This window comes from Danio aesculapii, chromosome 18 (genome assembly GCF_903798145.1).
Source record: "Danio aesculapii chromosome 18, fDanAes4.1, whole genome shotgun sequence".
NCBI lineage: Eukaryota > Metazoa > Chordata > Actinopteri > Cypriniformes > Danionidae > Danio > Danio aesculapii.
In genome coordinates, this window is record NC_079452.1 from 28,173,999 (window position 1) to 28,197,114 (window position 23,116).

The 23,116-nt window shown below is 34.5% G+C and overlaps 1 protein-coding gene and 1 long non-coding RNA gene across 2 annotated transcripts in view; one reads left to right on the forward strand and one right to left on the reverse strand.

The window, feature by feature from the left end:
* myo7aa (myosin VIIAa) overlaps positions 1-23,116 on the forward strand; it is a 90,024-nt gene that overhangs the window by 33,142 nt on the left and 33,766 nt on the right. The window contains exons 18-28 of the mRNA XM_056478618.1: positions 4,434-4,528; positions 6,425-6,509; positions 6,597-6,815; positions 8,422-8,739; positions 12,139-12,342; positions 13,851-14,027; positions 14,593-14,682; positions 18,511-18,638; positions 18,720-18,846; positions 20,610-20,729; positions 22,856-23,029. Of these exons, the coding sequence (XP_056334593.1) occupies positions 4,434-4,528; positions 6,425-6,509; positions 6,597-6,815; positions 8,422-8,739; positions 12,139-12,342; positions 13,851-14,027; positions 14,593-14,682; positions 18,511-18,638; positions 18,720-18,846; positions 20,610-20,729; positions 22,856-23,029 (1,737 nt within the window). The remainder of the gene's footprint in view (positions 1-4,433; positions 4,529-6,424; positions 6,510-6,596; positions 6,816-8,421; positions 8,740-12,138; positions 12,343-13,850; positions 14,028-14,592; positions 14,683-18,510; positions 18,639-18,719; positions 18,847-20,609; positions 20,730-22,855; positions 23,030-23,116) is intronic.
* LOC130245844 (uncharacterized) lies at positions 12,977-18,809 on the reverse strand. Its single transcript, XR_008839367.1, has 4 exons — positions 18,490-18,809; positions 14,570-14,652; positions 13,775-14,009; positions 12,977-13,059 (listed from the first exon to the last, which is right to left on the reverse strand). It is a non-coding gene; the product is annotated as an uncharacterized LOC130245844 (long non-coding RNA).

A 23,116-nucleotide genomic window follows, 5' to 3' on the forward strand; every position in this document is an offset into this window, starting at 1 on the left:
ATTCTTTATACCAATTAAGAATAGTTCATTCTTATTACCAATGTGCCAGCCATGTTAGAAACATGTCAGTAACATGCTAATTCATGTGAACAACATATTAAATATTCAACATTAAAGAGCACCTATGGTGAAAAATCCTACCTTTCAAGCTGTTTGGACAGACATATGTATAGGTATAGTGTATAAACTGTCATATTGGGGTGATATAAACACACCCAGTCCTTTTTCAAAATTTAACAACATAAAAACGGTGGACCAATTGGAGCGGTTTTCAGATCAACCGCAACTTGACGTAGGAGTGCGGTCCCCCCGCCCACCGAAATGACTAACAGCTGCGTATTAACATGTCTCCGTAGTAACGCGTATAATAATATCAAGAAGACAGGACGAGCGCAAAGCAACCGGGAATAAAAGGTCTGTTCAGTTCGCTAAGATCATCAATATTCATCAAACGTGATCAAGAGTGAGTTTCACAAGTTTAACATGTTTTAAAACAGAGCATGTGTGTAATGAATTACAGCGATTCACTTCAGCTTTACTTAATCAGCACAGCTGCGTGTCAGAACAATTATAAAAGAAGATGCTTCAATTTGATTTGTGGACGTTAAATCAGGTTTATTTTGTACATTAACATAACAGATATGTTGAGGCATGCTGAAAGGCACGTAGAAATGGTGGGCGGGGAGGACTAGGCTTAAAGGGGCAGTACTAAAAAATGCCACCTGGTCCTCCGAGTTATTAAATAGAAACTTATAAAAGGTATAATAAATAATCTGATGGGTGTTTTGAGCTGAAACTTTACAGACACAAACTGGAGACACAAAAGACTTATATTAAATCTGAAAAAAGGGGTAACCTGGGTGTCCTTTAAAACATGGTAGCAAAAGTTGAATTCATGTCGCCTTGCTAAAAACATGCTAGCAAAACATGCTAATTCATGCTGTCTACTTTTAAACTGACTAAGAAGCTAATCGATGTTTAACCATGTTAGTAAAATATGTTGGGACAAGCTAATTCAACTAAAAATGCACGGTCAATGTTAGAATAGGGCTGGGCGATAATTCGATATCGATAATTATCACGATATATAATTTTTCGATAAAACAGTAATGACAGTTCGATAATTGTTCGATAATATTTACGCACTATGCGTAATGCCGCACAGGCATTTTGCAGCCTGCCATTCTGGATGCCGCATGCAGTACAAGTGTACAGCCATACAGTGTTAGATGCCCTTGGAAGGGTAAGAAAACAATAAGGTAAAAAAGAGTCACAGACATTGTTGACAAGAAACATCAGTATAGTCATAGTTTTTTGCAATCCGACACGAAACATGCAACGTGAACTGCAAACTGCGCAGATGACTCGTGTCATCAAAAGCAGGCAACACCACAAACCTGTTTCATCATTTAAAACAAATACCCCACTGATGAAGATGCTAATAAAATTACAGACTCAAACAAGTGTTGGTAAACCAGCGCAACTACCCAGCAGAGTTTCATGTCATCATTTTTGAAAGCCGTGTCTTATGAGAAAAAACCCCCCAAAAAGACAGACGAAAGATATGACAGACAACACAGTCTCAAACACATCTCAATGAACACTTGATGCTTGCGGTAAACTACAGGCTGTATTATTTAAGGGCATTTGTTACGACATTGATGGGATCTTTTGTTGTCAAGCTTGTTTCCTTTTCTCTTTTTTCCCTTTATTTTTATGACAAGAACAACTTACATTGTTTATACAGATATATATATATATATATATATATATATATATATATATATATATATATATATATATAAACCCACTTCAACAAACCCTAAATATACTGCCTAAAGAATAAATAAATAAATAAAATAATAATAAATACATAAATAAACAGAGTAATAACAGTAATGGGTGATACGACCAGGGATAATGCTGTGCTATCTTACAATGGTAGGTTAACAAAGAAGAAGCATGAGGTTCTGGACAGAGAAAGAAAAGACGAAAGGATTACAGAAAAAAGATTCCAGTTACATCCAAGACAGTCACATTATTCCCCAGGAAGTACACTTATAGCAGAGAAATATGATAATAAGTGTTGCCAAACATGAGAATTTGCTAAAACCTTTAACTGAATATTAAATTTTCTCCAAGTGTAAATATAACATCAGATCTTCAAGCCAGTGTGATGCTCAAGCTTGTTTCCTTTTTAATATTGAGATATTTACTTTGGAATTTTTAATACATATTGTGCCTCATCGACGGTAAAAGAACTAGCCTTTATGAAGGACATAATCACAGAGGAGAAATCAGATGCTCAAGACATAATCTTAAAAATAATGACATTAAAAATGCAGCAAATATATGACAGACGTTTACAACAGTAGTACAACAAAAGTAAATGTATCTTTTTGTAACGAATTCCGTCAAGTATAATGTGTAAATTAATTCTAATGTACAAGAAGAACGAATAACATCTGAAGTGAAGCGCTTAGTATACAAGTATGCTATAGTATATTCTTTAGCGCCAAAACAATCCATTCAACTATTTTCACGGTTTCATTTTAATTCATTCATCATTGAGCAGCATGAGCTGGTCAGTCTTGATATGCTATTCGAGGCCCTGATAGTTTTTTTAGGTTACCTCGGAAGAATAAACTCTGTCTGAAGGATGACAAAGAGCTCAGAAACCCATTGTGTAAATGGAGATGCTCCCCGCATGTTTTGCCATGATGCGCGATTTCTAAAATGAGAGTCTGCATAGGCCTATTCGTGCCAGTCTGTGAGGTAAAATTAAAACACCCACGGATATAACCGAGATCTGCGCATAACAGTTGATTTTTGCGTCCTGCAGTATACGATGTCAAGAGAGTGACTCTGTAAGTGAGGTAAACTACACACACTATATTATGTAATGCGTGGACGCGTCTCACAGCGCAAAGCATAACTAAACCTTTAAAATGTCCATGCTTAATCAGTTATCGATAAGGTCTATCAATTAAAGGGTTATTGACAATAGATCATCAAGTAATCGTAAGCATCCCTAAATAAGCCTATACATTAAAGGATATTTCACCTTACTCCTCATTAAAAGGACAGCTCATCCAAAACCAGAAAATTCTGTGACCATTAACTCACCTTTTATTTGTTCCAAACCTGTTTTATTTTATTTTATTTATTTTTTTATGTTGAACAAGAATATCCAATAACTTGTAGGTAATGTCTTTGGTTTTTGAAAACTTAAAGTAAATACTGAATTAAGATTGTTCTTTTGTTTATTATTTTATTATTTATATTGTCAGACAGCTCAAACATTTCACAAAATGTGTTAAATCAGTTGCACAAAGCGATTGGCATGCTGAAAATCATATAAATTTAATAGATATAAAGATTTGACATTCATTGTGATAATTATCGATATCAACTGATATGAAAAAAATTGTGATAATTTTTTTCATATCAGTCAATATCGATAATTATTGTGATCATTTTTTTCATATCAGTCGATATCGATAATTATCGTGATAATTTTTTTCGTATCAGTCGATATCGATAATTATCGTAATAATTTTTTAGCCCTATGTTAGAAACATGCTAGCAACATGTTAATTAACGCTAATAATGTGCTAATCCATGCTAGAAATGTTCGCGACAAGCTAATTCAGTTATGTGCAACCAAACCATTGTAGAAACATGCTAGTAACTAATAGTGTGAGATTTTTATATGGGTCTGTTTTTATGGCCTGTGACGAACTGCAAACTTTAATATAGATAACCAGCTAATTTATGCTTAACCATTTTAGAATAAAAAATGGAAACATTTTTACATGGGTGTGTTTCTAAGGTCTGTGACTAACTGAAAACTTTAAACTGAATAACAAGCTAATTTGTGCTTAATCATGTTAAAAACATGCTAGGGACAAGCTAATTCAACTAATGCACGATCCATGTTAGAAAACATGCTAGCAACTTGTTAATTAATGCTAGTAACGTGCTAATCAATGCTAGAAATGTTCACGACAAGCTAATTCAGCGAATAATGTGCAACCAAACCATTTTAGAAACATGCTAGTAACTAATCTAATAGTGTGAGAGATTTTTATATGGGTCTGTTTTTATAAGACCTGTGACTAACTGGAAACTCAAATATAGATAAGATAATTTATGCTTAACCTTGACAAATTAGCTAATTCAGCTAACAATGTGCAACCAAACCATTTTAGAAACATGCTAGTAATGCTAGTAACTAATCTAATAGTTCGGGAGATTTTTATTTGGATGTGTTTTTAAGACCTGCCTAACCGGAAACTTTAAACTGCATAACAAGCTAATTTATGCTCAACCATGTTAGAATAATATGCTAGGGAACAGCTAATTTAACTAACAATGTGTATTAGCCAGTTGAGTCTTTATGATGTGTTTAATAAGCTCTCTTCGTTTGGCAGGACCATCATGACATGCTGCTGGAGATCGAGAGGGACAAGGCCATTACTGATAAGGTCATTCTCATTCAGAAAGTTGTACGAGGATTCAAGGACAGGTGAGAACGATTGATGGTACTGTTTGGATGTCCTCTGTGCTATTTGCTTGGTTTATGAAAATGAAATAATGGCACAAGCATGCCACAGAAACGTTGCATTGAATCATAATTTGATATAACACACCTGAATTTCACCTGAATTTAACTTCAGTAGTTTAAACTGAACAACAGGTGCTATGGTTGTGCTGAAATCTGAGGAAAAAAATACGTATAATGTTTAAAACTGTGCTTCATTTGCATAGAAAAGAGAAATGCACTGAAAATTAAATGATGATAACTGGAATTCAATTGTTTTAGGTGATGACCAAGCAGAAAACGTAATTTTGCTAAATAAATTTACATGTTCGAAACATGCTGTCACCATGTTAATGCATGCTAGTAAAGTGACAACCATGCCAATCATGCTAACAAGTTCATTTATGCTTAACCTGGCTAGAAACACAGTATGCAACAAGCTATTTCAAATAACAATGTGCAAAAGATTTTTGAAACATGCTAGTAACATATTACCAATATGCTTACCATGTTATAAAGCATGTTAACAACACATTAATGTTAACAACCTGATAAATATGCTAATAATAACAATAAAACATGGTAGCAAAACTCAAGATTCATGCTGAAATGCTAGAAACATGCTAACAAGCTAATTCATGCCTAACCATGGAAGAAAAAAATGCTAGGGGCTGGCTAATTCAACAATATGTGATCCAAGTCCTACAATTAATTATATCAATATGACAAACCTGCTACAAACATGCTAGCAAAAGAAATCCAAGTTTATTAAATGCTAAAACAAGTTAGCCAATTATGCTAACATGATGATTAATGCTTAGCCATGCTAGAAACATTGTATACAACAAGTTATTTCAATGAACAATGTGCAAACCATTTTAGAAACACAATAATAACATGTTACCAATATGCTACTCATATTAGAAAACATGTTAACAACACACTAATTCAGGTTAACAACATATTAAAAATGCTAATAATAACAATAAAACATGGTAGCAAAACTCAGATTCATGCTGAAATGCTAGAAACATGCCAATTCATGCTGCTTAATTTTAAACATGCTAACTTGCAAATTCATGCTTAACCATTGTAGAAAAAATGCTATATGTGATCTGAATCCTACAATGTGGTATGCAATATGGCAGCCTTGTTACAAGTAAGCTAGCGAAATAAATCCAAGTCTGCAAAATGCTATAACAAGTTAGCTAATCATGCTAACAAGTTAATTAATGCTTAGCCATGCTAGAAACATAGTAACATAGTATGCAACAATCTATTTCAATTAACAATTTGCAAACCATTTTAGAAACTTGCTAACATGGGTAGCATGTTACCAATATGCTAACCATGTTAAAAAAACATAACACACAAATGTTCACAACATATTAAATATGCTAATAATAGCATAAAATGTTCATGCTGCTATGCTAGACACATGCTAATTCAGCCTACTTTCAAACATGATGATTCATGCTTAAGCATGATAGAAAAAATGCTAACGACAAGCTAATACAACTAACAATGTGTGATTCTATTCCTACAATGTGTTACAAGCATGCTAGCAAAAGAAATCCAAGTTCGCAAAATGTTAAAACAAATTAGCCAATCATGTTAACAAGTTAAATAATGCTTAGCCATGCTGGAAACGTAGCATGCAACAAGCTATTTTAACTAACAATGTGCAACAAAGCATGTTAGACACGAAAAAATATGGTAGCGACATGTTCAAGCACAAAATCTTAAAAGTTTGCCTGACAACAAACAATCTAGCTTTATATCTTTATCGTTAGCTTTATATTGTTCTCTGTGCTATTGGGTCTAAAGACGCATGTTTTTTGGGTTGCAATGTGTGCTAAAAACCCATAATCTTTCCCACAGATCCAACTTCCTGAAAATGAAGAAATCAGCTATGCTAATTCAGAAGACATGGCGGGGTTATTACTGCCGGAAGAACTACGGAGCGGTTTGTCTTACACGTTCTTATATAGAAATGTGTGTAATTTAAAAATGTTTTTTTTGCTAGTAGCTAATGCTCTTTTCTTTCTTGTAGATGCGTGGCGGTTTCTCACGTCTGCAGGCGCTATATAGATCTCGTAAACTCTACCAGACGTATCACGTGGCACGGCAGAGAATCACGCTCTTCCAGGGCCGATGCAGAGGTTTTTTGGTGCGCAGAGCGTTTCGCCACCGCCTGTGGGCTGTGATCACAATCCAGGCGTATACGAGAGGAATGATCGCCCGCCGGCTCTACAAACGACTCAAAGGAGAGGTGAGCACAGTCCCGTTTATTTGTAGATAACAGTTTACAGACACAGTTTAGCAAAAAAAGTTGTTTTGTGTCAATTGACTGGTTTCAAACTTTGAATTTCTTTCTTTTTATGCAAAATGCAGGCAATGTGTTAACACGGATTTCCTAACCATAATGGAAACATGCTAGTAAAATGCTAATTCCATTTTTAAACATGATATCTGATTCAGATTCACGCTGACAACATGCTGAAGACAATCTAGCAACATGTCAATTCATGCTACTGATTTGCTAAAAAACAATCTAATTTATGCTTAACCATCTTAGAAATATGCTAAAAACAATCTAGCAACATGCTAATTCATGCTACTAATTTGCTAATAAATAAGCTAATTCAGGGTTAACCATGTTAGAAACATGCTAAAGACAACCTAGCAACATGCTAATTCATGCTACTAATTTGTTAATAAATAAGCTAATTCGGGGTTAACCATGTTAGAAACATGCTAAAGACAATCTAGCAACATGCTAATTCATGCTACTAATTTGCTAATAAATAAGCTAATTTGGGGTTAACCGTGTTAGAAACATGCTAAAGACAATCTAGCAACATGCTAATTTATCCTACTAATTTGCTAATAAATAAGCTAATTCGGGGTTAACCGTGTTAGAAACATGCTAGTGACACTCTAATTCAACTAATAATGTGTGAAACATTCTAGAAAGTTGCTTATTCATGCTACCAATGTGGTAACCCTGTTTGAAAAATGCTAAAGACAATCTAACAGCATGCCAATTCATGCTACTAATTTGCTAATAAATAAGCTAATTTGGGGTTAACCATCTTAGAAACATGTTAAAAGCAATCTAGCGACATGCTAATTCATACGACTAATTTGCTAATAAATAAGCTATATAATTATAATTATAATATAATTATAATAATTCAACTAGTAATGTGCGACCCATTTTAGAAACATGCTGAATGCTACCAATGTGGTAACTTCGTTAGACACATTCTAGCAAAATGCTAATCTGTGCTACCATCTATGTTAAACATTTTAACAAGCTAATTTATACTCAACTGTTAGAAACAAGTTACCAACAAGCTAATTCAATTAACAATGTGTGATTCTTGTAAGAAACATGCTAATAACATATTAAATCATGCTAGCCGGGTTAGAAGTTCAGTGTAAAGTCCAGTTTATGTTAAAAACAAATAAGATAAGACATGACACGCTAGCAAATGTTAGATACATGATAATATGGTGCAAACATTCTAGCAACATGTTATAGAACAAAGAAAATAAGCGTAGCTGCTGTTCATAATGTATTTAAACCAGAAATGTTAAATATCAATGCAAAACTGAAGCGCTATAAATGAAAACAGGAGTTTTATAAACAAACAGAGAAGTATTTCTAACAAAGTGCCTAGTGTATTAAGACAGAAGGAGTGTGTCCTACAGGTGGTTTGTTAAGCCCACTCACCTGCATGGAGCACACTCACACATCCTACAGTTATGTGATGCATTGTGTGTATGCCTTACTCAAAATATCGGTCTTTAATCTAGTTTTGAACTGAGAGAGTGTGTCTGACGTTATCAGTTATTTTCTCCATCCATCTCAGTACCGGCGGCGTTTGGAGGCTGAAAAGTTACGTCTGGCCGAAGAGCAGAAGCTCAGGAATCAGATGAGCGCCAGAAAGGCCAAAGAGGAAGCTGAAAAGATGCACCAAGAGAGATTGGCACAGCTGGCGCGAGAAGACGCCGAGCGGGAGAAGAAGGAGCGGCAGGAGGCTCGCAGGAAAATGGAGATGTTGGACCAGATGGAGAAAGCCAAACAGGAGCCGGTCAACGATTCTGACATGGTGGATAAGATGTTCGGCTTCTTGGGAACCACAAACTCTTTCCCTGGTCAGGAAGGTCAAGCGCCTGCTGGGTTTGAGGTGAGGATGTGGATTTGACACTTTTCTAAAACAAACTGTGTTTAGGTGTGTTTGTTATTCATCTTTGTTAGTAAGTAATAATACAGTTGTTCATTGTTAATTCTTGTCACTTCACAATGAATGAATTAATGTTAACAATTAAAACTCTGTATTGTTATAATTATAATGCATTAGTAAATGTTAAACTATCATTAATAAATTCCCTACAGGATTGTTCATAGTTAGTTCATTTTTATAAATACATCATCTAACATTAATTAATGGAACGTGTTGTAAAAAAATAAATGAGTGAATATAGAAGAGAACCCAGTCCAGGAGACTCGAAACAAGCAGAATTCCTTTATTGAGACGTGTTGGTTAATCTGCAGTCATACAGCGTCTTCAAGAAGTCCATGTGTCTGCAGAGCCTACTGGAGGTCTGCAGTCTGCGAGTTTTATCACAAGTCTGAATTAAGACAAAGATGTCCTGTCTATATTGTCTTAGGAGGAGGGGAGATGGCTAAACAAAGCATGCAAATTCAGTTTTGGAGTCAGCAGGGTAAATTGGCATATAGGTGTAGAAATCGGCCCAGCTACTGACCCCACAAGTTAATCAACAAAATGGTCATGAAAGCATGACCCGCAAATTATGTTCTGGAGACAGAAACCGCCTGACCAGTTGACCGAAAAGAGAAAACAAGTTACACAGCCGTGCTGTGAAACTGACACTTTGCAATACTTTGGATTATAAATTTATATTCCCACAAACGCTATTGTAAAATCTGACCAAATTGGTGATATTTTAAAAGCAGTCGATTGCACAATCTCTCAAGATGACACAACTAATTAAAAAGAATTCTAAAAATAAATCTTTTTGTAATCAGGGTGCAAAATCATGTAGTATAAAATGTAATAATGTCATTGAAATTAGTTAATGTTAATGCTTATTTTAACGTTCTCTTACCCACTATTTGTATTTGCAGGGTATTTAATATAAATACAAAATTAAAGTGTAAAATGAATGCATAAGATATACAGGTAACACTTTATAATAACTGCACACTATGAATCATTTACTAAACATTAGCATCTACTGAGTTCCCTATCTGTTAAGCTTTAACTCTATATTAATAAATGTTAGTAAGCAGTTTATAACTGCAGCTACAAATGCTGTATTCTTGACTTACAACCACATTCATAATGTGCTTAATAATTGTACTTTCATACTTTGATAATGATTTACTTTTCATTACTAAATTAAGTATCGCATTATTAACAAACCAGTTGTATTTAAGAATAGTCGATGGTTTTTAAGATCATTCAGAATGAGTTAGTAAACGATTAATAAACTATTGAAGTCAACATTTACATATCTTATTATTCAGGCATATACTAATAGTTAATTTGTATGTTAATAGATGCTTTATTAACTCAACTTCATGCAGTTTTGTGACCTAATCTAAAGTGAGGACTATTTATGCTTTATAAATCCCTTATAAATGACAATTAAAGGCTCAGTATCAATTGAACAATCATCATTGCAAACTTTTCTAAAGAGTAAAATTACTGTAAAGTTTAAACATTGCTGAATAACAGGAGTCAAAATACGACATAAAACTGGATAAAACAACAACAATATAATAATTTAACAATATAATAAGATGCAATGTTTAAACTCTACAGTAAGTTTATTTCACGTAAGGTTGCAAAGATTTATTTTTGATTTGATACAGTTTTATTTGTGTATCTTTAAATGAACAGGAATGAATAATGTTGTTTATGTTTGTTTTTCCTGTTTGGAATATAACTGAGCCTTTAGTTGTCATTTATAAAGGATTTATGAAGCATAAATAGTCCTCACTTTAGATTAGGTCACAAAACTGGATGAAGTTGAGTTAATAAAGCATTTATTATCATACAAATTAACTATTAGTATATGCCTGAATAATAAGATATATAAATGTTAATTTGAATAGTTTATTAATCATTTACTAACTCATTCTAAATGATCTTTAAAAAAACACCAACTATTCTTAAATAAATGGTTTGTTAATAATGCAATACTTAATTTAGTAATGAAAAATAAATCATTAACGAAGTATGAAAGTACAAGTATTACGCACATTATGAATGTGGTTGTAAGTCAAGAATACAGCATTTGTATCTGCAGTTATAAACGGCTTACTACCGTTTATTAATGTAGAGTTAATGCTTAACACATAATGAATTCACTATTTGCTAATGCTTAATAAATGGTTCATAGTGTGTCGTTATTATAAAGTGTTACCTGTATGGTTACACTTCATTCAGTACACTAAATTAAATTTGTTAACATTAGTTAGCATGAAACAATTCTCAAGTGTCAAAGTTAATCTTACTATTCAATATTTGCTAATGCTAATCATTAAAATAATAGCTATTATTTACCTTTATTCAAGCTCAAATTTAAATATAGAATTTTATATAGATTATGAGTTAATGAAATTGTGATTTGCGGAGTGTGTTTGTGTTTTCGTCTTGCACTTCACACTGCTTTCTCATGTAAATGCAAATCTCATTTTTACAATTTACTCTGTGTATGTACAGTTAGATAGTTCCCAGATGTGTATCGGTTCATAGATTTTTTTCATATGTTTATATTCATTAGTGTTTAATTGATGTACATATATGAGCGATTCCATGCAAATGTCAACCTTGCCATGAAAAAAAAAATTCACCAAAATAGCAAAACCGTTTCTGCATTTTTTGTGTAGGCTTGTATTTTACAGTGCTTTAAAAATACTCAAAAATGTCTCTGTCAGTGTTTTCAAACACTTATATTTGATTTACTAAAGTCACACAAGTGGCAATTTCACATTCGTCACATCCATAACAGAGAGATGTCACATCCATAACGAAGCTTTTTCCTTATAAATGCAAAAATGTAAAATCAAATCAGTCATGTTTGTTCTATAGTGATCCAACTCTTATGCTATTGATTAGCATTGTTTCTTTTGGGTTGTGCAGTTTAATTCACAGAATTTCTACAAAGTATGTTGTAGACTGTAAACTTGCAGACTTTTTTTGTCACATCTATAACGCATGTTTATTTTCCTCATATAAAATATACAAAATGTTTACAGATTATTATTTTTTCTGCTCCCACAACTATGTGGCTAGTTGTTTTGAAAAATATAAAGAGATGTTTCAGGATAATGTTAACATAAACTTGCTCTGTCATGTTTATGATTTGAGATTTTACTGCAAATGTCACATCCATAAGGCTGGAATTGCTCATATATATAAATTTATATATATATATACATTTTTATATATAATATAAACATATATTGTTTGATTGTACATATGTATTTAATTAGTTCGTCTTAATGTATATCCTCACCTGTTGTAGATTGGCATTAAAGCTGCACTTTTCTTTAGGATCTGGAGCGAACGCACCGGGAGCTGGAGGTGGAGGATCTGGATGAGTCTCTTCCGCTCCCGGAGGATGATCTGGAGGACCTGTCCGAGTACAAATTCGCCAAGTTTTCTGCCACATATTTCCAGGGCACGAGCACACACACATACATGCGGCGGCCATTAAAACAGCCATTACTGTTTCATGAGGACGAAGGAGATCAGCTGGTAGGTGATGCTTGTTTACATAAATTTCGTATTTAGATTGTCAAAATGAAATGAAAATGGCTAGAAACTGAATATTATAATGAATATATTTTACATATGTATTTAGTATTTATACATTTATATTAGAGGTGACACGGTGGCTTAGGGGTTAGCACTGTCGCCTCACAACAAGAATGTTGCTGGTTCGAGTTGCGGCTGGGTCAGTTGGCATTTCTGTGTGGAGTTTGCATGTTCTCCTCGTGTTGGTGTGGGTTTCCTCCGGGTGCTCCGGTTTCCCCCACAGTCCAAACACATGAGCTTTATCAATTGAGTAAACTAAATTGGTCATAGTGTATGAGTGTGTGTGTGAATAAGTGTGTATGGATGTTTCCCAGTATTGAGTTGCAGCTGGAAGAGCATCCGCTGTGTAAAAACATATGCTGGATAAGTTGGCGGTTCATTCCGCTGTGGCGACCCCTGATTAATAAAGGGACTAAGCCGAAAAGAAAATGAATGAATTTTATATATATATATATATATATATATATATATATATATATATTTTTTTTTTTTTTTTTTTTTTTTTTTTTGTGGTGGGGTGAAGAATCACACGACCAGAGAAATCAAGTTTAGATCCCAGAGGGTGGATTTATTTACAACGGTGCATGAGTGCAAGATCCCAAAGTGCTCAGTGTCCATGAGGTGTGTCTGGGAGGCCGATCAGTCACCAACTGCTGTCTATAGGAAAGAAAAGGAGAATAAGCGTTACTGCTCTGTTACATCTGCATGCTTCCCCCTTTCTGGTTCTTTTGGTGTGGCTTATGTAGCCAGTCTTGGATGAGGTGCAGCTGGTGCTGATTAGTTGGGAACTAGAGGGGCAAGGTGTTCCTCTCCAGGACGACGCTGATAGGACTATGGGATGCTCGTCACAATATATATATATATATAAATGAGTTAATAAGTATATAGACGATATACTGTATTTGCAAATGATTTTATATAAATGTCTATTGTTTTTCAATTATTAAAATGTATGTTCTCCACAGTGTTATTTTTCTATCATTGGGTAGTTTTTTTGTTTTCATTTTAATTTTAGTAAAATATAACGGCAATTTGTTGTTTCTGTGTGACTTTATAGTATTATGATTATAGATTTTAATCAATTTTGTTATATTAAATGAAGTTAAAATAAATTCTTCGACTTGCATGAATAAAACAGGTCTAAGTAACAAAAATATTTTAAGTATTTGTTAACTATAAGGCGGTTCATTCCACTGTGGCGACCCCTGATGAGTAAAGGGACTAAGCCGAAGGAAAATGAATTAATGTTACCTATAATAACCATGCATATAGTGTTTACTCTATATACCATATGCAGTAGTTTTTGTTAAATTGAGTACTACTTTCTGAATACTGTCAAAATAAAAGCTAATTATGGAGTACTTTAACTAACCTGATTTTTCAGATGTTTCTTTGACCGTTTCTTCATGAATGTAGAAGTGTTTAATGGTGATCTGCTGGTCCTGCAGGCAGCTCTAGCCGTGTGGATCACTGTCCTGCGATTCATGGGTGACCTTCCCGAACCCAAATACCACACGGCCATCAGCGACGGCAGCGAGAAGATCCCTGTCATGACTAAGATCTACGAGACGCTTGGAAAGAAAACCTACAAGAGGGAACTGCAGGCGCTGCAGGGAGAAGGAGAGGTGCGTTCAGATGAGAACAGTAAATAGATTGCGTCCATCCAAAGATGCGAATGCAAAAAAGTGGAAAATGGCACAAAACATATGTTAATAAAGCAACGTTTCTATCCTGTGAGTTAAAGAGATACACAATGAACACAATGTGGTGGCTTTTGGAGGCGTGAGACACTTTGGGGACGCAGACAGATGCTCAAGACAGTTCTGGAGGCAATAATAATATAGTAATAATATTGAACCCCTGTGATGATGGAGATTAGCTGAGGGGTTTTCGAAATTAACAAAACAATAATTCAGATGTTTTACAATGTGCCGGAAACACTGCAAAGTCCATTAATGCGTCCCATCATGCATACAGTATCACCACATGATCTTCTATTATAGATTTGTGGGTAAAAATGACTGCCTTGGTAGTTGTAGTGTTAAGAAGCTTTTCCTTAAAAATCTTAGTTCATTTTGAGTGAAGAAAGTAAGAAATAAACATGCTGGATGACAGGGCTGTGTGTACTGTAAATGATCAGGGAATTATTAGGAAAATCTGTATTTACTTGAGTTTGTCTGTCTGCTGCAGAACGCTCACATTGACAGTCACAAGAAGAGCAGCGTGCGGCACAAACTGGTGTCGCTCACCCTGAAGAAGAAGTCCAAAATTACAGAGGAGGTCAGTGATGCTCATTTTATCATGTGCATCTCCCTATTCTTCTCTTTCTGGAAGCTCAGCAACCCCTTCAAGACACTCATTTCACAGGTTTGAGTCCTTGCCACTGTTTCTGAGCATGTCATTTATAGTACATATATTATAGTATAGATATATTTTTACACAATTTTTAATTCAGATATTCACTGAATTTAAAAAAAGACATTTTAAGCATGTCATTAATATTACGTATATTATAGTATATATATTTAGAGATATATTTTTACATCATTTTTATTCAGGGATTCACTGAATAAAATAAGACAATATTTGGCATGCCATTTATATTACATATATTATAGTATGTGTATTAAGTATATGTAAATAGATTTATTTTTAGATCATTTTTATTCAGGTATTCAATGATTTAAAAAAAAAAGACTTTTTATACAAATTTATTTAACATATAATCATTTTTTACATTTATTTTTACAAATGTTAAACAACAAATTGATGAGTGCTTTGTTATAAACAAATAATTTACATATTGGTATTGTAAATTAAGTTGTTTTTATTTCATTTCATTTAATTGAACATGTATATTAATATTAAGTTTGTATTATGAATATATTGTTTTAAAGATGTTATCTATATAGTTTTTTTACATCAACTATTTGTTTCATTAAAAATCAGTTCTTTCTTTTTGAAATTTATTATTATTATTATTTTATTATTCACATCATTTCAGATTTCATTACATAAATGAAAAATGAACTGGGTGAAAGCACACCAAATAGATCAGATAAAAACTCTCTAACATGGACACATGCATAAATATGTGTAAGTATCTATCTTGATGCATTGAAAATGTACTTATTATTCATCTTTATTTCTTTTACTTGACCATATCATTAAGTTTTTGTGTTTTCATTCTATTTCCTTTGCTATTTACCCACTGCTATTGTGAAGGAATATTTAGTTTGATATTTAGGAATATTCATTTTTTAAATATATTTAACACCATTTATATATTTTATAAACAAGGAGAAACTGATTTAGTAACATTGACCAACAACCCTGAACACACTGTACCTTTAATGCAACGTCACTGTTATTGTGATTTGGGTGATTTGTATTTTTATAATAGTTTAAAAATAAATTACTTTCATAGTTCTACTATTTTATCTGATGCTCTTTGTTCAATCTTAATTTAATTTTAATTAAGTCATTGATTCTTTTTTTTTCATAGAATTTTGCATATATTATTAATCATAAATACAGCCCTCAGCATATACGAGTACACCCCTCACAAATCTGTCTTAAAAGGATATTTTTATAGGATGCTTTACAATATTGTATTTGTGCATTTACATTAGATTAGTCAGTACTGAAGACAAAACTGGAGCTCATCTAACAAAATAACTTTCAATAGCGGTCCAAAAGTTAATAGCTCAAATTTATGTTACGTTATGTTAAAAAGGAAAAATAAAGAGAAACATTAAATACATTTTGGGCTCTATTTTAATGATCTAGGCCAGGCATGGGCAAACTTGATCCTCGAGGGCCGGTGTCCCTGCAGAGTTTTGCTCCAACACTAATCAAACACACCTGAACACCCTAATTAGTGTCTTTAAGATCACTAGAAAGCTACAAGCAGGTGTGTTTGATTAGGGTTGGAGCAAAACTATGCAGGGACACCGGCCCTCCAGGATCGAGTTTGCCCATCCCTGATCTAGGCGCAACGTCTAAAGCGCATGGTGCAAAAGCATTAAGGGCATGTCCGAATCCACTTTTGCTATTTTAATTACGGAAAAATACACTTTGCGCCGCAGCGCATGGTCTAACAGGGTTGAGCTTATTCTCTTAATGAGTTCCGAGTGTATTTTGAGAATAAATCAATCAGAGTCTCATCTCCCATTCCCTTTAAGTCAGTTGCGTCACGCCATGGTGCATTTGCTATTTACATGGCGGACTTTGTAAGTGGGAAAACTAACCGCTTCACTAGCGAGAAAACAGTTAAACAGAGCATCTGCAGCACAAGGATCAAGAATGAGCCTCCTCTTATTGGCCTTTACTTTCACTTTCTCTCTTTCATGGATAAGGAAACAGTGTTGTACGCACAGACATCCATTAGCCTACATAATTAATTTAGTTTGTTAAGCACAAAGATTTGTTTCAAAACTATTTCCAAATTCAGTTCTAATTTCCAGCAAATGAATAAATGAACAATAATAATGAAGTGTGGTCAAAAAACCTGACAGGTGGATAAATCTAAGCTTGTATTTAAAAAAACAAATATAAATATGCATATAATAAATAATACTAATAATAATAACATTATACAAATGCAAGTTGTCATGAATAAACTGAAAAAGCCCCCCAATATGAAGGCATGAAAGTAGCGGTTTTTATATTTATGTAGAAAATAATAATGTTTGTAATATTTTAATCCTTACAGGGTTCAACGATAAGGATATTTTTTACTTGCCCTGGCACAATTTTCACTGGCCCCACCAAAATTAATAGCTATTTCTTAGCCACATATTTTAAATACTGTGTCAAAAATAATGTCTGTGAATCTAGAATTTAAAATATTTAGCAGTAAAATATAGCAGTATGGAAATGTGCAGGCATTTTATTGCAAAACAAAAGGTGGCTGACTTAAAAGTGAGGGCAAACAATGCAAAACATCTCTTAATTTTTTTCGTCGTGTTGTACCCGTGTAAATAACAGTTTTGTTCATTCATTCATTGATTTATTCATTTTCTTTTTGGCTTAGTCCCTTTATTAATCAGTGGTCGCCACAGCGGAATGAACCGCCAACTTATCCAGCATATGTTTTATGCAGCGGATGCCCTTCCAGCTGCAACACAACACTGGGAAACACCTATACATTCTCATTCATTCACATACATACATTCATTCATTAATTTTCCTTCGGCTTAGTCCCTTTATTAATAAGGGGTCGCCACAGCGGAATGAACCGCCAACTTATCCAGCATATGTTTTACACAGTGGATGCCCTTTCAGCTGCAACCCATTACTGGAAAGCACCCATGTGCACTCATTCACAAACATACACTACGAACAATTTAGCTTACCCAATTCACCTATAGTGCACATGTTTGGACTGTGGGGGAAACCGAAGCACCCAAAGGAAACCCATCCGTACACGGGGAGAATATGCAGACTCCACACAGACATGCAAACTATCTAGCTGAGGTTCAAAGCAGCAACCTTCTTGCTGTGAGGCGACAGTGCTAACCACTGCGCCGCCTAGTTTTGCTCAAATTTACCAAATTATATGACCTATATTCACAGAGAAATAGATAACAATGTTAATTTTAAAATATGGTGTACACACTTATGCTGAGCACTGTATATACTGTATTAATCATTGTTATATATTGTTTATTTTATTCATGTGTCTTTGTAAACTTCCCCTCCTCTTCAATAAAATCTCTTCTCTACTCTGATTGGCCATGAGGGCGGGTTCCACCTGTCAATCACATGCAAGCCATAATCATCTAATCCAGGGGTGTCAAACTCAGTTCCTGGAGGGCTGCAGCCCTGCACAGTTTAGTTCCAACCCTGCTTCAATACACGTACCTGTTGGTTTCAAACAAGCCTGAAGGACTTAATATGTTTAATCAGGTGTGTTTAATTAGGATTGGAACTAAATTGTGCAGAGCTGCGGCCCTCCAGGAATTGAGTTTGACACCTGTGATCTAATCAATCCCTATTGGACAAAATCAAGCCCCGCCTATTATTATTATTAAGCGTTATTTCACTGGATTTACATTACAACAGATGCAGCTTCATAATATTGACCTCTGTTTGTTTGTCCTGTAGGTGACCAAGCGTCTGAATGATGGCGAATACACCGTTCATGGAAACAGCATGTTGGAGGATCGACCCACGTCCAATCTGGAGAAACTGCACTTCATCATCGGCAACGGCATCTTGCGTCCGGGCCTGAGGTCAGACTGTGGATATCTGCTGTAAATATCCGGTTATGATTGTAAAACACTGATTGACCCCGAGTGTTGTTCCTCCTGCAGAGATGAGATCTACTGTCAGATCTGTAAACAGCTGAATCAGAATCCGTCTAAAAGCAGTCACGCTCGCGGCTGGATCCTCATGTCTCTGTGTGTCGGCTGCTTTGCTCCCTCTGAGAAGTTTGTCAAGGTGAGATTTTATGTATACAGTTGAAGTCAAAATTATTAGCCCTCCTCTTTCTTTTTCAAATGATGTTTAACAGATTCAGGAATTTTTCACAGTGTTTCCTATAATATTTTTTCTTCTGGAGAAAGTCTTTGTTTTATTTTGGCTAGAATAAAAGCAGTTTTTAATTTTTTTTTTTTACTATTTCAAGGTCAATATTATTAGCCCCCTTAAGCAATATTTGTTTTGGATTGTCTACAGAACAAACCACTGTTATACCATTACCCTAACTTGCCTAATTAACTTAGTTAAGCAAATATTGGTCAGATAATATGTGCTGTCATCATGGAAAAAATTAAATAAATCAGTTATTAGAAATGAGTTATTAAAACTATTATGATTAGAAATGTGTTGACAAAAAAAAATCTTATGTCCGTTAAACAGACATTGGGGGGAAAAATATACAGGGGGGCAAATAATTCTGCCTTCAACAGCATATATATAGAGAGAGAGAAAAAGAAAAAACGAATTATTTTGGCCTCCTGTGAAATTTATATTCTGTTTCTGAAGAGTGATGTTTAAAGTCTTTACATTTTGAAAACATTTTTAAGATCGAAATTATTAGCCCCCTTAAGAAAATAAAATTGTATTGTTTTTTGCTACAGAACAAACCATTTTTGTCTAATGACTTGCCTAGTTAACCTAGTTAAGCCTTTAAAGTGCTTAATACTAGTATCTGCTAGTACTAGTATATACATACAGTTAAAGACAAAATTATTAGGCCTTTTGGGAAATTATCATTCTTTTTCAAATATTTCCTATTCATTGATTTATCAGGGGACGCCACAGTGGATAAACCAACAAGTATTCTGGCACATGTATTATGCAGCGGATGCCCTTCCAGCCGCAACCCAGTACTGGGAAACACCCATTCACTCTCACATTCACACACACACACACACACACACACTCATATAGTATGGCCAATTTTGTTTACCAAATTCACCTATAGCGCATGTGTTTGGACTGTGGGGGAAACCGGAGCACCCAGAGGAAACCCACATCAACACAGTAAAAATGCATACACCACACAGAAATGCCAACTGACCCAGGCGGGACTCGAACCAGCGACCTTCTTGCTGTGAGGCGACAGTGCTAATCACAGAGCCACTGTGCCGCCCCAGTTCTTTTTTAAATAATTTGTCTATTTTCTTATAGTTTCGCTGTAATAAAAAAGTGGGAAAAAAAAATTTAAAGTCAGTAATTTTAGCCCTGTAAAGAAACACTCCACCAAATAAAACAGCTTTTCAGCTTCCCTAAAGTCTGGTTTACCATTTGTGAATTCATTCAGCTGATCTCTAGGTCTTAGCTTAGCATAAACCATTGAATCAGATTAGACCGTTAGCATCGCACTCAGAAATGACCAAAGATCTTGCATAATGTTTCTATTTAAAGCTTGACTGTTCTTCTATGTAGTCTTATTTATATGCTTTAGACACATGTGGCAGTATTGCATCAATGGGTCCTTTTGTTCAGGCTGATTACGCTGACATTATTTTGCATTCATCATGTTTGTGTGTCGTCCTGTATATTTTCAATATGTTTTCAATCTGTATATTTGCACTCACTACTTCTATTTTTTTTTATATATATATTTATTTTCTGTTTTTTGTCCTGTCTCTGTAATCCTGTTGCACTGTAAAAGCTCTGTCACCAAAATAAATTCCTCGTATGTGTGAACATACCTGGCAATAAAGCTCTTTCTGATTCTGATTCTGATTCTGCAGTATCTGAGGAACTTCATCAGTGAAGGTCCACCAGGTTACGCTCCTTACTGTGAGGAGAGACTGAGGAGAACGTTTGTGAACGGGACAAGAACACAGCCGCCGTCCTGGCTCGAGCTTCAGGTGTTGACATCTCACTATAACTGCTCTAATCACCACTATAATGACATTAAATGCATTTTAATAATTCAATTCAATTCAAGGGTATTTGTGTAGCGCTTTTCACAATAATTATTGTTTCAAAGCCGCTTTACAGCAGAAGGTGCCCAAATTCAGAAAAGTGAAGCTTATTAGTTACCATAGCTTTATTAATTACTAATAACATTAACTAATTAACTAGTAACTGATAGCTTTTTAAAATAAATAAAAGACGTTTTTTTAAATCATTAATCAAATATTAATTGGCACAGTATTCAGTAGATTGATTCTGTTTTAAATGCATTTTGTGTTCTGTGATTTATTGTATTAGTTTTGTTGTTTAATGGTTTAATCTAAATTGGTCTTATTACTTGGTTTTAGCATTGGTATCTAGTGTTATGGTTTAATCTAAATTTGTCTTTTTATTCATTGGAGCTCAGGAATAGACACTACCTTGGAGATCTAATGGGGATCTGAATAAACAAATATCAGTAGTTCTGGTGCTCTTCTCCATACAACAAAACCAGTGACTCTAGCATCAGTTGAACTGCAGGATAAAATGCACAACTGTGGACCTGGACCACAAAACCAGTCATAAATGTCATTTTTATTATTTATTTGAGATGTAAATATTATCTGAAAACTGAATAAATAAGTTTCCCATTGATGTATTGTTTGTTTATCACAATATTTGAATGAGACACAACTATTTGAGAAGCTGAGGAACCGGAGGGTTAAAATAAATCAAAATATTGAGAAAATCTTCACTTATATACACCTCTCTTCCTAAAAATTTCTACAAACCACTATCCATTACTACTATTTGGTCTAAGGATATCAGTGTAGATGTAGCATCTTTATTTTCAGACCAAACTTGGGACTATTTTATCCTCCTTAAAAAATCCAAATCAGCAAATGATGCATTGGAAACTATTGCATAGACTCTATCTATCCCCTGTAAAACGATATTATATGCATTTATCACCTTCCCCAGATTGTAATTTATGCTTACAGAGGACAGTTGGCACATATTTTCATTATTATTGGGAATGTCCTGCACTTCACTCTTTTTGGTCGCAGCTGGCTCAGGAAAAAATGTAGAACTGACTCCAGTATGCTTTTTCCTAAACGATTTGTCTAACATGTCACTCTAAATGCAACAAAAGAACTTACTCTTAGCTTACCAAAAACTGTCCTAGAATTTAGCTTTTGATATTGTCAAATCCCTTGTTTCTTCCTTCTAATGTACAGCTTTTCTGTTTATATGGTCTTTATGTATCTCATGATGTAATAGTTATTTATTTGTACTTACCTAACTTCTATTCTGTATTTGGCTTTACATAACATTACACGTTTAACTTCTGTCATTATAGAAGAAGTCTACCTGGGTGGAGGGTGGGCATTCGGGGTTGTTTTATGATAAAGTCATATGCTGTATGCTCTCTATATTAAACAAAAACCCAAATAATAAAAACAATTGTTCACAAAAAAATATATATTGAGAAAATCAAAAATTTGTAAAATTTGTCCAAAATTGTTTTAGCAATACATATTACTAATCAAAGATAATGCTTGACATATTTACAGTATGAAATCTACAAAATATGTTCATGAAACACAACCTTTACTTAATAATTTAATGTTTTTTAAGCATAAAAGAGAAATCTATAATTTGACCCATACAGTTTTGGCAAAAATATAGCTGTCTAACATAAGTGATGTATCAGAAACATTTCGAGAGGATCACATGCTTATGATTGACCACGGCTTATCTCGTATTAACAATTCAATGACCAACCAATCAGATGAAATCAAACACACATAAATAGTCCTCTTTCCTTTCCTTAGTCATCTTCGATTTTGAAGAATCCCTCTATCCACCCCAACTTCCCATTATCCTAGCTAAATATCAGGCGAGTTCTATAGACCTTCTTGAGACCAGACTCTCCTCCAACTAAACAGGAGGGAGCCCCGGGCTCGAGGATCCTCCGAGCTCAGGGCTCTCTCCTGAGACAGCATGCCAAACACACATTTGCCTTATCAAGCATCAGCTAAGTGTGAACTCTTAAATTTACTGAAATTTATGTGTTTATTTGACATTTTTATCCAAGGCCACAAAATCGAAGAAGCCCATAATGCTGCCGGTGACGTTTATGGACGGCACCACAAAAACGCTGCTGACAGACTCTGCCACTACAGCTAAAGAGCTCTGCAACGCTCTGTCTGACAAGATCAGCCTTCAGGACCGCTTCGGCTTCTCCCTCTACATCGCACTCTTTGATAAGGTACACACACTTTTATGCTCAGCTTTTTGCTTTAGTTCCTTTATATATTTCACCCTATCAATTCTACATATGGGGCTCAGTGGTTAG